Below are 17318 nucleotides of genomic sequence, written 5' to 3' on the forward strand. Positions count from 1 at the left end.
GAGAGGGAATTGTTCTTTTTATAGATGGTGGTTAAGGAGAAAAATAACTTCCATAGACAGTGGAGAAAGGGAGAACTTACTGATAATGAATGTGGATTATAAAGTAATAGGATTTGTAGAGGCACTGTTTAAGAATGCATTGCACATAAATGTTGAATGGGCAGGAGAGAGGTTATTTTTAGCTTGTTTTGATCTTTTTTTAAAAAAATTAAATGCATTTAAGTGAATGACATTCTTATTATCATCAGGTGAAAGCTTCCCCCAAAACCAAGTAAGTAGAAAGGCAAAATTATTAAGGGTTGCTTTTGTCGGCTGTGGGCCTAAGTAGGCCAGTTTCACTAAGTGTCAATGAGCAAGCAGTCTGCTCCACAGTCTTGCCTTGTAGAAGTGGGGGTAGGTAGACAGCACAGGGTATCAGAAGGCATACGACTACTGGATAGAGAGATGAGAACGTAGCAAAGAGTTAAAAAGACATAGAGACATAGAATGTGTACCCTCTCCCTCTGTGGGGAGGATTGGGCACTGTGTGGGAATCACCCCCAGGGGACTGTTGCTGCCACATTTCAGCACAGTTCTGAGACAGAGAGAAAAGTGTTGGAGGTTGTTAGCACTTCTCCCTGTGGAGTTGAAACTGGGCTCAGCACCAACAAGCACACACTAGGGGACTTGTCTTTCCTCTATGTTTGGATAATGGCTGTTCCCTGTGCCCAGGGAAGAATTAAGTCCAATATGTGCCTCACTCTATGTCACACACTGAAGCCTGAGCAGCTGGGCTGTTAATACAATTTAAAAGGGAAAGAGAACTGGCTGTTCCCCATGTATATACAAGGTATTCATTATCAATCTCTCAATGAGAAGGTATAAAAATTTCTTGCTGATGTGCATTAAAGGAAATAGATCATAAGGCAAGCACCCAGTGAGGCCACGAGCAGCACTAACCGATGTAAAAGCCAGGCACTGGTGGTTCACATTTGTAATCCTAGCTACACAAGCAACTGAGATCTGAGGATCACAGTTCAAAGCCAGCCCAGGCAGGAAAGTACGCGAGACTCTTCTATCCAATTAATCACCAGAAAACTAGAAGTGGCGCTTTGACTCAAAGTGGTAGAGCACTAGTCTTGAGTAAAAAAGTCAAGGATAGTGCCCAGGTTCTGAGTTCAAGCCCCAGGGCCGGGATAAAAAGAACAACAGCAACAACAATATGAACATCCACATGGACATGTCATTAGTAATGACAAACTTTAACCTGAAGTATGCTGGCAATTTACTCACTTGTGAACTTCAATTTGCCAAAGGATTAATAAACACACTTTTTTCTTACTATTTACTGAATCTCTTCCACCTTACAGAAGAAGAAAGCATTATTTGTTACCTGTTTTTTTTTCACACTTCATTTTCAAGATAATAAAATAATAAAAGGCTGAAGAGGGTGCTGTGTTTTCAGAAAGAATGGAAAGATATAGCATAATGTGGTAGTTTTATGAAGTTCAGGGTTGTCTCTGAGATACATACTCTAAAATTCAGTGAGAGAGAGACCTGGTAACGGGTACTACGTGTAGACACATGACTGAGGAGCAGTGGAGGACACGGGTATCAATGTTAGAACAAGGATGCTTCTCTCCTGCCTTGGCACACAAAGTGCATCCAGGCTGTGTGCGGTCCCACCTCAGAGCCAGTCACTGTGCTAAAGAAAGCAGCCTGCTATCGTGATAACGGTTGACACTGGAAAGAAAGCAATGATGAAATTGAAAGTATTTGTTAAACATTACGTTCACTTACACATATTTATTATTGGTTATCCTAGCTACTCAAGAGGCACAGGCAGGGGAATTGCAAGTTCGGAGCCCTCCTTTGCTAACATTAGCATACAACCCTGTCTCTAAAACATTATCTGGGGATGGAGATAGATGAATAAAGCAAGGGTGAGGAGAGAATGCAGCCATAGTAATCAATGGGTATCCTACAAAGTTAAGAAAATTGGGACAAGTTGGTGGGTTTGTAAGGATGGGTGAGAACAATGAAAGGGTGACATCGATCAAGATGCATTGCATTCATAAACTGATGTGTTACATGGTAACTCCTTTGTATAACCACTAAATGATCATGCACATATGATTTTAAAAGTAAAAAGAGCCAGGTGCTGATGGCGCATGCCGGTAATCCTAGCTACTCAGAAAGCTGAGATCTGAGGATCATGGTTCAAAGCCAGCCCAGACAGGCTGGAGACTCATCTCCAATGAACCCCCAGAAAACAGAAAGTAGAGCTATGGCTCAAAGTGATAGAGCTCAGGGACAGCACCCAGGCCCTGAGTTCAAGCTCCATGTCCAACAACAACAACAAAAAAAGTAAAAAGAACAGGGGCATGGTTCAAGCAGTACAGTATTTAATTAGCAAGAATGAATACTGACTCCTGGGGTCAGTCTTAAGAACTGCAAAATAAACAAGCAAATATATAAATAAATAAGTGCAATCCTCCCTAGAGACCTATTAGGTTTTTCTGCAGCATCCATCTTTGTTTTTCCAAACATTTGAGTTTATTCCTTCAGAACAGCTTTCCTGAAATGAAATCACTAGATCAAAACGGCATAAATATTTTAAAGCTCAATTTCTAAGCATATTTCTTAAATGGTTTTCTGCAAGGATACTTCTTAATTTATCTTACACCAACAATATATGAGAATTATAGAATTGCTCTGGTCTTAACAAGCTGCTAATAGGATTGTGTTACTTTTATTTGAGCTTATTTCCCTCCTCACAGGCTTGGGAATTTTCACAAGTATTCATTTGTGATAGTTTTTGTGTAGTTGGTTCTTAATCATCACAGTTATTTTCTTACTCTTGGCTTGGTTCTCCAGCTCCATCTGTGTTCCTCATTTTTTTTTATCACTTTGTACAGGCTCCCATGATTCTTTCAGCTATTGGGTAGATGAAAAGTCCCCAGTGGGGCCTGACCAAACCCCAGCTATCAAACGCCTGGCCAGGATCTCCTTGGTAAAGAAGCTGATGAAGAAATGGTCTGTGACTCAGAACCTGACCTTCCGCGAACAGCTGGAGGCTGGGATTCGCTACTTTGACCTGCGCGTTTCTTCTAAGCCAGGAGATGCTGACCAGGAAATTTACTTCATCCACGGGCTTTTTGGCATCAAGGTCTGGGATGGATTGATGGAGATCGATGCGTTCCTCACTCAACACCCTCAAGAGATTGTCTTTTTGGATTTCAACCACTTCTATGCCATGGATGAAGCTCATCACAAATACCTGGTTCTCCGAATCCAGGAAGCCTTTGGAAGCAAGCTGTGCCCAGCCTGCAGTGTGGAAAGCATGACACTGAGAAGCCTGTGGGAGCAGAAGCATCAGGTAGGTGGGAAGAAGAGTTGAGCTCCTAAGGGCAACAACCTAACCCTCTGCTTTTCCTGGGTTATCATTTGTAACATAGCTGCACCCAGAGCTCAGAGGTAGAAGGGTGGATTGTTGGAAGTACTGAACATATGGAGACAGGACCCGGAGCTCCAGGATAACTTTCAAGGGCTTCCGTGGGTCCTGTTGAACTGGATTTAACACCTGCCATCTAATTTAGTTTGTCTGCAATCTGTTTGGCATCTAAACTGACCTCAGATGCACTGACCAGATATACCCCAAGGCAAAGTTGTGAAATGGGCTAGTGGGTCATTGCTATTCTTCTTTTCTTAAGGTCTGTTGAACTTCACAGGCCAGCTGCACTCAGATGATTCTTGCCAAGATACTGAGGGATAAGTGAAAGCATTAACTGACAAAGGCATATGAAGGCATTCATCACAGGAGTATTAATATTTTTCAGGCCCTCTTCATAGAATTTAGGTCACTATTGGAGACAGAGGTAAAGGAGAACCTACTGAAAGATAGGTGGGGGAGGGGGGGTCTAGATTATGATAGCATTCCTCAAGGTAACAGAAGTAGAGAAGAACCTCCAAACTAAAGCCCATGGAGGACCTGCTCAGGAAAAGGAATGGAACAAAAGGTAAATCCCATTCTTACCCCCAAGGAATGATAGTGGCATAGAAGAACTTCTAAAGAAAAAGGGCAGCCTCCAACCTAGACTCTTGTTTTGTTTTTTGCCAGTCCTAGGGCTTGAACTCAGGGCCTGGTGTTGTCCCTGAGCTTCTTTTGCCCAAGGCTAGCACTCTACTATTGAGCCACAGCAGCACTTCCAGATTCTTCTGTTTATTTGGTACTGAGGAATTGAACCCAGGGCTTCATGCCTGCTAGGCAAGCACTCTATCACTAAGCTGCATTCCCTGCCCCCCCAACCTAGGCTCTTTACAATAAAAAGAAAAGAAAAGGCAAGGTCTCTCACTTGCCTAGTAGACACATTAAACAATCCATCTTCTTTTAACTCAAGGAGTTAAAAGAATGGATATTCTATGGATTCGGGAAAATCAGTAAATAAAGCACTTACTAATGAGAATTTTGCATTCGACAGGAGGGAGAGAAGGTAAAAGGAAAAAATGATAACATATACATATACATTATGTATGTTTCTAGAGCTATATACAAAGGAAAGATCTAGTGGGGTGTGAGAGAACCAGAGGTCTTTGGGTGGGAAAGCTGATTGCAATTTTACATAGCTCTCATTGAAAACATAGCATTTGCCCGAGGAAATTGTGTTGGTAATTGGGGACAGAGTAAACTGTGTTGGTAATTCCCTAAGACAGGAATTTCCCTGATAACACTGAAGAAAAGTAGGAATGGTATGGATAGAGAGCAGATGGGTAGAGCAGGGAAAAAGAGGTTAGAAAGACCAAGCGTGGCCTGTGATGACAGTTCGATCATAGCTCATGGCCTGATTCAGGTTTTAATGGTACCCTCTGGCTGCTGTACCAGGAAAACAGCAGGAGATCAGGAAGAACTGGGAAAGACAATGAGATTCAGGGACAAGTGGACATATTGTGAATAGATCAGAAGGTAGAGCCAGCAGGCTGATAGGTTAGAGTCTGAGTGCCAGAAAAGGCAAAGATTCCAGTGTAGTCCAAGGTTTGGGCCTGAGGAACTGGAAATACCAGTTTGTCAATCACACCAGCAAAAGTAAGCCATGTCTTTCATGCTAAATACACTTCATGAACTCATCCTAGTATCTAGTTCAGAGCCAGCCCAGGCAGACAAATCTGAGAATCTCTTGTCTCCAACTAACCAGCAAAAAGCCAGAAATGAAAGTGTGTGACTCAAGTGGCACTCTTGCCAGCCTTGAGTGAAAAGCTAAGCAAGAACATGAGGCTCTGCATTCAGGTCTCTACACTAGCAAAAAAAAATAAAATAAAAAAGGCAGCTTTCTAAAGAATACTCTGCCAAATACCTATTATATTTCTACCCTTAAACCTATGTTTGTATCTATCCAGACTCACATGTCTGGGATTTACTCCCAGTAGAGTTTTTCTCTAACATTATGAAATAATAATTTACTCCCAGATTTACTCCCAGTAGAGTTTTTCTCTAACATTATGAAATAATAGCAACCACTAGCAGCTATCACTTACTAAACCGTAACAGTGTGGTAGGCACATGGATTAACTCACCTGATCCTGTCATCAGTGCTCTGTGGTAAGTATTTTGTTATTATCCCCATTGTACATATGAAGAACCTGAGGAAGCCACTTACTTTTATTCATAAGAGGTCAGAGGCAGGATTCAATCACAGCCTCTCTCCAGCTCCCTTGGCTGCAGATGCTGAGGCCTTCTGATTCTAGCACATCTGATGATTTGCACAACTGCTGTTCTGTGCACTGCCATTAAAAGCACTTTCTCTTTGTAAATTAGAGGGATGGCTGTTGAATATAGGGATTCGGGTAAGGTTTAATTGGAGTCCGGATACAATTGTATAATTGAGTACAAAGCTAGTATTCTCAATGATTGACCAATTGCATATTAAATAGACTAGCAATCCTTGGGACAAAGGTGTACCTTCAGGAATAAGAAATAGGGTAGATATTGAATTTCTCAAAGCAGAATGATGATCTATCATCATGGTTAATATGGGCTGATTTAACTGTATCACACATCAAACTACAAATACTCCTAAATCATGATGGAAAGAACCTGTGGAAGGTTGACTGTCACCAACTTAAATCCCAACACCTTCCCTGCTTCTTCCTTTCCTTGTTTTTTCAGATATGACTCTTGAAAGCTGAAACCAGAGATCTAAATGATATTTACCAGTCACTTAGCTAGGGCCTTGCTGCACTGGTGGTCAAAAGTTTATATATTTATTATGGGACAAGCTACCTTTCATGTACCTCCTGAGTATATTGTTACTGTAATTTAATATCAGGAAGTGTGTTTCTACCTATTGGATCAGCATGCAAATACATCACAGTTCACAGGTACACACTGGCACAATAGGAGTTCCAAAGGTACAATGGATTAGAAGATTTAACCCACATCTCGGACGTATTAGAATTGAAGGAGAAATGCAATGCCAAAAACTAGTGGACTATAATCAATAGATCATTGTAAAATAGCACTGCCTCAAATGTTCTATGCCTTATGAAGAAAGTGAGTTTTGCAATACATGAGTTGAAAAGTAGAACATAGCATAAATCTGTATCCTGGCCAGGTGATGGTAGCTCCTGCCTGTAATCTGATCTACTCAGGAGGCTGATATCTGAGGATCATGGTTCAAAGCAAGCCCAGCCAAGAAAGTCTATGAGACCCTTACCTCCAATTAACCACCAGAAAACTGGAAGTGGTGCTGTGGCTCAAAGTGGTAGAACTGCTATCCTTGAGCAGAGAAAGCTGAGGGACAGCAACTAGGCTCTGAGTTCAAGCCCCACAACTGACAAAAAAAAAAAAGACAGAATGAAAGAAAGAAAGAAAAAGGAAGAAAAGAAAGAAAGGAAGGAAGAAAAAGAAAGGAAGGAAGGAAGAAAAAAGAACGAAAGAAAGAAAAAGAAAGAGAGAGAGAGAGAAATCTTTATTCTGGCTCCAACAAAGGAAAGATCAGAATAAAGTCACTCAAGGAATTATCCTTAAAGAAAATGAGATTTTTATTTTAAACTGAGTCTCGAAAGAAACCAAACATGAGCTACTGAGCTGGAGGGGAGACTATTTCAGAGAAATATTAATATTCTGGCAGGAGGAGGAGGGAGGCAGTCCCCGGAAATTGACGGTCACTGTCCCTGGATTCTTGTACCCTGAGAATTGGTTTGCCAGCCCAGCCTCCCACAGTCAACCAAGATTATGCTGCAAACTCTCACAAATTGCTCCAAGAGGCCCTAGAGATCTACTCTCTGTACCTTTTCTAGGGCAGAACCTGCACCAGCCTCTCTTGTTCTGACATTTGGCCCTTAGGGCACCTTCATGGGATAAGGTGCAGCCAGACTGTCACTGGGCTGCACAAACTCCTGCCTCTCCCTGGCCTACTGCCCAGGGCAGCTCACCTCACAGGACTCAGCCTTCCCAACTAGCCAATTACACAGCCAAGAGGAAATCCTCCCATCTCCCAGGCAATCTGCTTAAGATGAGCCTGTGATTAACCTCATTAACACGCATGTTTACCACCGACATCATTAGTAGTCAGACAGCATTACTCAAAACCATTACAAACAAGAGCATCCATCCCCCTGCGTGGTACACTCCAATCTGGTGCTCCCTGGCTCTGAGCCTTCTGGGAGTAGTTAGTCAGTCTCCTTCCTCCCTGGTTGAATGCACCAGAAACGAGACTGGCCCACAGAGCCTCTGTTTCTGGGAGCCTGGACGATAATCTTGTCCGCTGGCTGAGAACTATAGTCAGGCGGTGTAAATAGACACACACACACACACAACATTCCTCTGGGAAGTGATCGCTGGTGCCCATAGGGGGAAAATAATATGTATTACTTCTAGAAACCTGCTCAGTAGAGCTCTGAATTGGGACGATCAAAATAGCAATTCCCTGTCCCATGGCTGCCTCCCAGAAACTAATTAATGCTGTGGATATGGCTTGCTAATTATTTTCAAAATTACCACCATCGTGAGCCATCCCACTGGAGACCCACTGCCTGTGTGAACTCTTCCTTGACTTTGTGCTCACCCTCTTTCTCTCCCGGGGAGAAGGATTCCATTCGGAGTCAGTGAGCACAGTTGAAAATCTATTTATCCCCCAATTAGTTCTCTGTGTTTACATAAACTAAATTCTAAGAGCTGAGTGCCAGTGCACCCGAAACATAATTTGTAAAAACCTTATGACCAACTCAACCCAGAAACTTCTGATGTATTCAGCCTGAGGTCCAAAAGCTTCCCTGGGTGGGTGTATGGAGAGATTTTAACAAGACTGAATTTGGATGGCAAAAGAAAGTTTTCATATTCATTTTTACTAACCTTTTAACTAAAAATTCCTACACTGAGCATTGGATCCACCTGTTACTTTTTCTCATAGGTGTGAATCTGTCACTGCACAATTATTGAGAGAGCTTAAACTAACACTGACTTACATTATAGAACTCAGAATCTCGACAAATAATTTGATTGTATATCTCAAAGTGCATACATTAATCATCTCACATTTATGTAATATGAATAGGCATACTTCCATAGCCCTCATTTCCTTTGTAATCTGGTCAAGTTTATGGTTTTATTTAGAACACTGTTCTGAGAAGCTGGTCTGTAATGTTGCTGTATTTCCCAAACTGTTCATGGTAAAACACAAAGTTAAAAAAATCATTTGTGGGGCTGGGAAGATGGCTCAGTGGTAGAGCGCTTACCTTGCATGCCTGAGGCCCTGGGTTCAATTCCTCAGCACCACATAAGCAAAAAGAAAAAAGCCGGAAGTGGCGCTGTGGCTCAAGTGGTAGAGTGCTAGCCTTGAGCTGAAGAGCTGAGGGACAGCACCCAGGCCCAGAGTTCAGGCCCCACGACTGGACCCAAAAAAAAAAATCATTTGTGTGTGTGTGTGTGTGTGTGTGTGTGTGTGTATTTGTTTGTGTGTGTGTGTGTGTGTGTGTGTATACCGGAGCTTAAACTTGGATCTGGGTACTAACCCAAAAAAATGTGTGTGTGTGTGTGTGTGTGTGTGTGTGTATACCGGAGCTTAAACTTGGATCTGGTACTAACCCTTAATTTTAATGACCCAAATCTAGTGCTAGATGTTTAGTTAGTTGTAGATAAGAGCAGTCTTACCGACTTTTCTGCTTAGACCAACTTCAGACCATGGTCCTCAGATCTTAGCCTCCTGCGTAGTTAGGATGACAGACATGAGCCACTGATACCTACCTACAGTTGAGAAGGTTTGAGTCATAGCAAGTGCTCACTACATCTTTGCTGATTTGTCTTTAAATATATGTAGCATTCCTTGAATTCCTACATCTGTTTGTTTGACTTCCCCTCAAGCAATCAGAGTAAAAAAAATAAATTAATTAAAAAAACTAACATTCAACCTTTTCCTTCCCCTGCTCTGAACATTTCAGGTTCTTATTTTCTATCACTGTCCCTTCTACAAGCAATACCCCTTCCTGTGGCCAGGAAAGAAGATCCCAGCACCCTGGGCGAATACCACAAGTGTGCGCAAACTAATCCTCTTCCTGGAGACCACACTAAGTGAGCGAGCACCACGCGGCTCCTTCCACGTGTCCCAGGCGATCCTCACCCCCAGAGTGAAGACCATCGCCAGAGGCCTGGTTGGAGGCCTCAAAAACACTCTGGTTCACAGGTAACGTTGGCTTCCACCCTAAAAGTGAGATTTCTGTTGGTGGTGGTTTTGTTCTTCATGTTGCTGATATTTTCTGGGACAGTCTCCATATGCAGCCCAGAGTGGCTTCAAACTTACAACCTTCTTGCCTCCCTACTTCCCAAATGCTGAGATTACAGGCATGCACCCCCATGCCTGGCCCCACATCCCTGCTAAGACTTTTTGAACTCTGGGCCTGGGTGCTGTCCCCTGGCTCTTCAGCTCAAGGCTAGTGCTCTACCACTTGAGCCACAGCACCACTTCTGTTTTTTTTCTGGTGATTTATTGGAGATAAGAGGCTCCTGGACTTCCCTGTCTAGGCTGACTTTGAACCATGATCCTCAGATCTCAGCCTCCTGCGTAGCTAGGATTACAGGCATGAGCCATCGGCACCTATCCCCTGGTAAGTTTTTGTTGTTTGTGATAGTGGTTGTGGTGCTTGAACTCAGGGCCTGGGCGCTGTCCCTGAGCTCTTTTGCTCAAAGCTAGCACTCTACCACTTTGAGCCACAGCTTTACTTCCAGTTTTCTGATGGCTAATTGGGGAAAAGAGCCTTACAGTCTTTCTTACCTGTACTGGCTTTCAACCATGATCCTTTGATCTCAGCTTCCTGAGTAGATGGGAATGCAGGCGTGAGCCACCAGTGCCTGGCTCTGGTAGGATTTGGGTTTTTTTTTTTTAATTGTTTTTTTAAAAATGTATTGTTATTGTAAAGGTGATAGAGGAATTATAGTTACTTAAGTCAGGTAATGAGTACATTTCTTTTTGGATAATGTCACCTCCTGGTAAGGTTTTTCAAGATCATTAATCTTCATTCTCTTCTGACAATGAAGTTTGCGGATTGAAAAAATGTAGATTTGGGGGAGATTGTATTAAAAGTACCTGAAGGATTCTTAAGCACTCTGTTAAAATGTTCACACTATTCCATAAATACTTCCTAAATTTTAATTCTAAGGCAAAGCACTTTGAGCCCCTTGTAGTGTTTCTTCTCTTCTCACACATGTCCGCCCACACCCCTGTAGCTGGCCAGGTAGGCACTCCCTCACCGGAGAATAATTAAACACTGTGCTGGCTGTGCTGATGAGTGATGGGGACTTAGAGGTGAGCCCTGTAGGAATGAATTCATTCCTCCCCCTTCCATAGTGACTGTGAGTCCTGAGAATCATGCCATAGCTAGATACTTCCTCAGGGAAGAATTAAGCATGACTGTACCATCTTACAGGGACATTCAGTCATTCTGTCCGAGATGATTAACATTCATCATCCTGGAGACCAACAACTGATAGATATTATCTAGAAAAAGATAATTACGTGTGCGTATGACTATGTGTTTGTGTGTATATTTATATGTATGTGTATATAGATAGATGTTTATATGAATGTACCTATGAAGGAATATGGGTATATATGCACACATCTGTATGTAAGCATATATGCATATATGTGTGTATATATGTGCATTGTGTATATGCATGTAAGTAGATAGGTGTATGTGGGCATCGATTTATATGTTACAAATATATTTGGATAGCAGGGCATCTCTTGAAATCCAAGTTCAGAAAGCAAATACGTTTTAGAAAACAAAAGGTATCTGTAAGAATCCATTTAGTTCCTGACTTTCAGTACAGGTAGTAAGAAAATCATTCATACGTATTTGTGTTCTGAGTTTAGATAGCTTGAGTTCAAATAACAATAATTCACCTAAACAAGAGATAGCTACAGTTTTCCTTTTGGGAGGCCTCCTGATTATATTGACAATGAACACAACAAGTAACCTCTCTCTATGTGGCTTTTGTAAGACTTGATTGAATTGTTTGCGCCCAAGTGTAAAAAGAATTTGATAAACTAGTATGACATCTAAGGATCTAGAATTACAAACTCATTTTATAGCATTTGTTCATGCATCCATAAATGTATAAATTAATGTATGAATTATAATTATAAATGTATAAATTAATATTACTGGATTCACCAGCTCATAGGAAAAATGAACAGAAAGATTCCTGTAAAGTAAGGCGAAAATCACACTAATAAAAGTCTTTGCTGAGGGCTGGGAAGGTGGCTCAGTGGTAGAGTGCTTGCCTTGCATGCCTGAGACCCTGGGTTTGATTCCTCAGCACCACATAAGGAAAAAGAAAAAAGCCGGGAGTGGCACTGTGGCTCAAGTGGTAGAACGCTAGCCTTGAGCTGAAGAGCCCTCAGACAGGGCCCAGGCCCCGAGTTCAGGCCCCACGACTGGACCGAAAAAAAAAAAAAAAGCCGGGCGCTGGTGGCTCACGCCTGTAATCCTAGCTACTCAGGAGGCTGAGATCTGAGGATCGTGGTTCAAAGCCAGCCCGGGCAGGAGAGACCGTGAGACTCCTATCTCCAATAAACCACCAGAAAACCGAAGTGGCGCTGTAGCTCAAGTGGTAGAGCGCTTGCCTTGAGCTGAAAAGCTGAAGGACAGCGCCCAGGCCCAGAGTTCAAGCCCCACGGCCGACCAAAAAAAAGTCTTTGCTGAGAGATAATGAGAATAAGGAAGTTATAGCTGTGTTCTGTATTCTGAACAGAAAGTACTATTTTGAGAATGATTTCATTTGCTTCTTAAATCCAAGCCAGTCTCTAGAAGGGCACATTGTCCAAAGCACATTATTTTCCCCACTTAAGACACAGTCAAGAAAAACGACCCATGAAGTAAATTGTGTATAAACTTCAAAATTCTTACAACATTATTCTGGCTGTAGATGAATGCCAGGCTCCTTGTTTAGTGATAATGATGATACCATGTGCCCAAAGTCAAGGTCTCCCAGTATGGCAGAATGCTTGCCCAACTGGTAGGCAGATGTTCCTTAGACTGGAAGATACTTTGTCATCTTCACCTCTGCTGGTCACAGGCACATTCCTGTACACATCTGCCAAAGAGGAAATGCAGACGTGGCCAAGAATGTGTTTCCCAGTGCCAGGGCAGCACGTGGCTGCCATTTCCTCTGAACTACTGAGTAAGCATAGGTCCTTTCCTTGAGTACCAGCACCCAGTGGGTCTGTCCTCACTGATCAGCCACATGGGAATGCTCTCCAGCTGTTCCTGAACACTGATCATCAGTTCAAACCCATGGGAAGGTTGGTTGGCCTTCAACTAAAGAGATCCTTTTCTCAAGCAGGGAGTTAGCTCCCAAACTCATAGGTGAACTATGCACCTGAAATCTTGTTTCATCACCTTGGTTCATCACCCTGGAAGGAAACCACAGAAAATTATAGATATTCAGACTGAACTCTGATAGTCGTTTGCCCTCAGATTTGCAAAATCCTGAAATTCAGATTCTTAGCATTCTCACTGAGATCAGACCAAAGTGAGTTTTTGCCTAAGCCGGGGCACAAGGCATCTAGGAGATGTGAACTGAAATCAGAAGGCCTGGGACCGGCCTGTGATAGGTGGTACAGTATGCCTCTTCTCCCAAAATCCATATGTTAAAGTCCTAATCCCACTACCTCAGCGGGGGACTATTTTTGGAGAAAGGCTTTTGTAAAAGACATAATTAAGGGCATGGGGTGTGGCTCAAGGAGTAAGAGCACCTTGCAAGGCTCTGAGTTCAAACACAATACTGTCCAAAAGAGAGAGAGATGGTAATTAAATTGGGAAAAGGCAGTTGGTATGGACCTTGACACAATTTTCACCTGATGTCCTTAGAAGAGGACATTTCTACCAACTAAAAGACGGCAGGGCTGTGTGCATAGAAGCTACCCCAGGAAACAGACAATAGGAAGGTAACATCTGCAAGGCAAGGAAAGAGGAAAGAAATCAGACCTCTGGCCATTTTTGTCTTCAGACTTCTAGCCTCTGAAACAAGAGGAAATTCACTACACTCCTTGAAACCAATCAGTGAGTATTTGTCATGGCTACCCTAGCCAGCAAACTAATAGGGTCTCTTAGCAACCAGGCAGCCTTGGATAAATTTTCTGTGCTGGGACTTCGTTCACAAGTTAAGTGGGGTTAATAATACCTCACAAAACTGTAGACTTAAGCTGGAAATCCTACCACAGTGCCTGGCACAAAGTAGTAGGTATGTTGATGAAGAAACACTTTAGAAAGGCACCGGACCCAGCATTGTTCTCCAGTGGGCCTCAAGGTCAAAGGGAAGTTTGTACGCTCTGTAGCCTGTTGGTGTCAGAAATGTCTGGCTCTGCTCTTTGCTGGATCTCTCTTTCTGGTAAAAGCCAGGATTTAAGAAAAGAATGAGTGGCTGCCCTTTCACCACAGCTTCAATGCTTCCCTTTCTTTGTACTTAATCCTGATTATTTGATCTTAGCGTTGGGGAAGGCTGGCAGGTATAATGCAAAACAGACACGAGGCTTTTTGTCCCTGAAGACCACTGGTACATACCTTTCCCTCGTTTCTCTGCTCAGGCTCCGGTTGGGCTCCAAGCTGCAGATTTCTGGAGCTGAGCCACTAGGCCTTCAAATCTTATCTTCCCATGATGACCAGCAGATGGCGCCTGCATTCCATACTTAAAACATTGACTAGGGACTGTGGGAAAGCTTCAATGCACCAGGCTCAGGAGCCTGTGTGATTCCCAGCATAGTCTCTACCTCCATCATTCTTAGGCTACGACGTTTTGTTGCCTAGGTGGCAAGGTCTTAGTATTTTAAGGAAATATCTTACCCTTAGTTCCACAATATGATTTCTTTTCTTCTGCCAAATGCCCTCACAGTACTTACTATATTCCCAGTACTTCATCCCTCTAAAAATCTATCTACTATATCATTATGATCCTTATTTCACAGGGAGAGAGGATGAGGGACAGTGGGAGAGTAAAATCATATTGAGTTTATTAAGTCTTCAGAAGTCTAGCTAAAAAAAAGGAAGTACTCTGAGGAATGTGTAGTCTACTAAGTCACAAGTCAGCTATAACTATAACACTGTAAATTGTTTTAGCTCATGACCAACTGTAGGTTCCACTGAAGGAACAGACCCAGGATGGATTATAGTTGTCATCATGAATGAGAAAAATGCTATCAAGTATTTAATAACTTGCTTTTTCAGAAGACTGATAAGTCATGACTCATTCTTTTTTTTTTAAAAAAAAAAAAAAGGAGGGAGCTGTGAAGGAGAAAGAAAAGGGAAAAATAACAACCAAAGTGGGTATGACCAAAAGAAGGGTGAAGGGACAATTAAGACAATAATTCACAACAGATGCAGCAGGTTGTGTCTTCCTGAAGCTGTTTTCAACCTATTGGGTATTTAGTAGACTGTGAAACTGTAAGCATGCTTTTATGCTTCATGCCTCTTTCTGCTGATGGTGTTCTCATTTACATCTAACCTCAACACCATCACATCCACTTACTGGTTTGTGAAACTAAACTCAGAGCTTCTTTGGATAAAAGTGTTTATCATGTAGAAAGCCTTCAAATGATTTATAAATAATCTGTAAATCATATCCATAACTTAACATTTAAAAAAAGGAAAATGAAAAAACAATGCAGTATTGAACAGAAACCTCCAGGAATATCCACAAATAGCCAAAAAATCTTCAATAAGACTGTCGAACAAGACATAGCATGAATAATCAAAAAGATTATCCATCAGGAAATGCAAATTAATACACACAGATATAACTACATATCCGCTAATATGACTAGAATTTAAAAGAGTGGTAGCAAAAAAAAAAAAAAGAGTGGTAGCATCAGAAGCAAACAGAGCTATCTGGTTTGTTGGCCGGAATATACCTTGTGAAAAGGTCTGGTAATTTCTTATAAGACTACATCTAAGCCAACTTTGTTAGACAGATATTTTATGCCTTGGTTTTTAGCCAAGAGAAATGTAAAGAAATGCCATTAAAAAAAGAGAGAATTGTAGAAGAATGCCCACAATAGTTTTATTTATAATAAAAACTGAAAACCAAAAATTGGAAACAGACAATAAACAATCTATGTCATGTTCACACAACAAAAAACTATGCAATAATTAAAAGAAATACAGATATGTACAACAACAAGGATACATTTCAAAACTACTTTGTGCCACACAAAAGAAAACTCAAGAATACATATGTATACATATGCATGGTGAACATGAAGCTCTAAAACAGGCAAATCTAATTTATCATGGAAGATGAATCTGTATAGTTGTTGCCTGTGGGAAAATGGAGCAGGAACTGACTCAGAAGAGACTTCTGGAAGTGCTGATAATGTGTTATCATTGGGGTGACTTTGGTTTATTTGTGTATACTTGACAAAACTAAGTGTGAACTTAAGATTTGTGCTTCAATTTCCCAAGGAAACAAGGGTTGACCCCCTAGTATACCTATTGACACATTTAGGGGATGTATATAGACACTTGCAAGTGGAATAGGCCAAAAGTATAAGATGGGCTGATAGAAAGATGGTAATGGAGTGATGGATAGATACATGACAAGCAAGCATAGTAAAATGTGAGCCGTCGACATAATAACATATTTTCAGTTTCAACATATTTTATATTTTTCCATGATTAAAATGATCTAAAAATCCACCAGTAATGAAGCTCTTGAGCGTCACGTTTCAAGGTTCCATTGACATGTTTATCCTTTTTTGGTGCTTGGGTCAGTTAAATAATTTCCTCTCCCATACGAGAAACCCTGGGAAATGTAGTTCTCAGATAGCATAGCAACTTCTTCATTCTTAAGAGAGTCATAAAGTTGAACTAGAAATGTTGTTTCCATTTCTGGAGGAGCCTTTCCTTCTAGACTTCTTATTGGTCTGTTCTCTCTTCCCCCAATCCCTTCCTCTGTGTAGGAATCTTCCTGCCATCCTAGACTGGGTGAAGACTCAGAAGCCTGGAGCGATGGGTGTCAACATCATCACATCTGACTTTGTAGACCTGGTAGATTTTGCCACAACTGTTATTGAGCTCAACGATCTTCTACAGGAGGACAGAGCTGTGACTAAATGCTGACTTTATTTTGTTGTTGTTGTTGTTTGGTTAACTTAATGTTGAAGTTCTTGATCCAGGGTGGTGTTCTGAAGGGTTTCCTGTTAGAATGACCCCTGGGCAGTGATAGTGCATAAGAGGAAGATGGCTTCTTTTTTTCCTTCCTCACAAGGCCATTTGGATAAAATTACAGGGTTTTTTTAATTGCATTTTTCCCAAATGAGACTTTAAAAAAAAAAATTTAAGTCTAAGGGAAGAACGCATGTTTCATGTGATCAAAGTCAGGATTTCCCTGCTAACTCCTGAATGGTAAATGGAATGAGGAAATGTAGTCTCCAAGTTCCATTGGGTTATGGAGTATTACTTAATTGGTCCAGTTCCCTATTGTCTCCCAGGGTTTTGTGTTTGAGCCAGTGAGGAGGTTGAACAGGTCCTAAGAATGGTTTTCCTTGCAGGTATGGACATTGTATAGGCTCTAATATCAACCAGGAACTCTGTTGCAGAAAGGAGCCAAAATCGAACTTTCTATAGGATTGCTGAATGTCGTAACTTGTTCCCTTAGAGAGTAAGTTGTATTTATCACCAAGGTGATTCCCCCACGAGCTATTCATGCATAGCCTGGTGAATTGAGAGTAAACAGTACGTATTGCTCCTGGTATCAGAGATGCACTTCTGAATTTTAAAGCATTGATTCCTTTCCACTTTCTTTTTGGCTCCTTCTTAAAAGTGAAAGACACAATGAGGGGAGATCTTCC

General features: G+C 41.6%; 1 protein-coding gene across 1 annotated transcript in view; it reads left to right on the forward strand.

The window, feature by feature from the left end:
* Plcxd2 (phosphatidylinositol-specific phospholipase C, X domain containing 2) overlaps positions 1–16587 on the forward strand; it is a 42204-nt gene extending 25617 nt beyond the window's left edge. Inside the window, exons 2-4 of the mRNA XM_013028535.1 lie at positions 2898–3358; positions 9415–9656; positions 16428–16587. Coding sequence (XP_012883989.1) covers positions 2898–3358; positions 9415–9656; positions 16428–16587 — 863 coding nt within the window. The remainder of the gene's footprint in view (positions 1–2897; positions 3359–9414; positions 9657–16427) is intronic.
* Positions 16588–17318: the final 731 nt, after the last annotated feature.

Source organism: Dipodomys ordii, unplaced genomic scaffold, assembly GCF_000151885.1.
Source record: "Dipodomys ordii isolate 6190 unplaced genomic scaffold, Dord_2.0 Scaffold111, whole genome shotgun sequence".
Lineage (NCBI taxonomy): Eukaryota > Metazoa > Chordata > Mammalia > Rodentia > Heteromyidae > Dipodomys > Dipodomys ordii.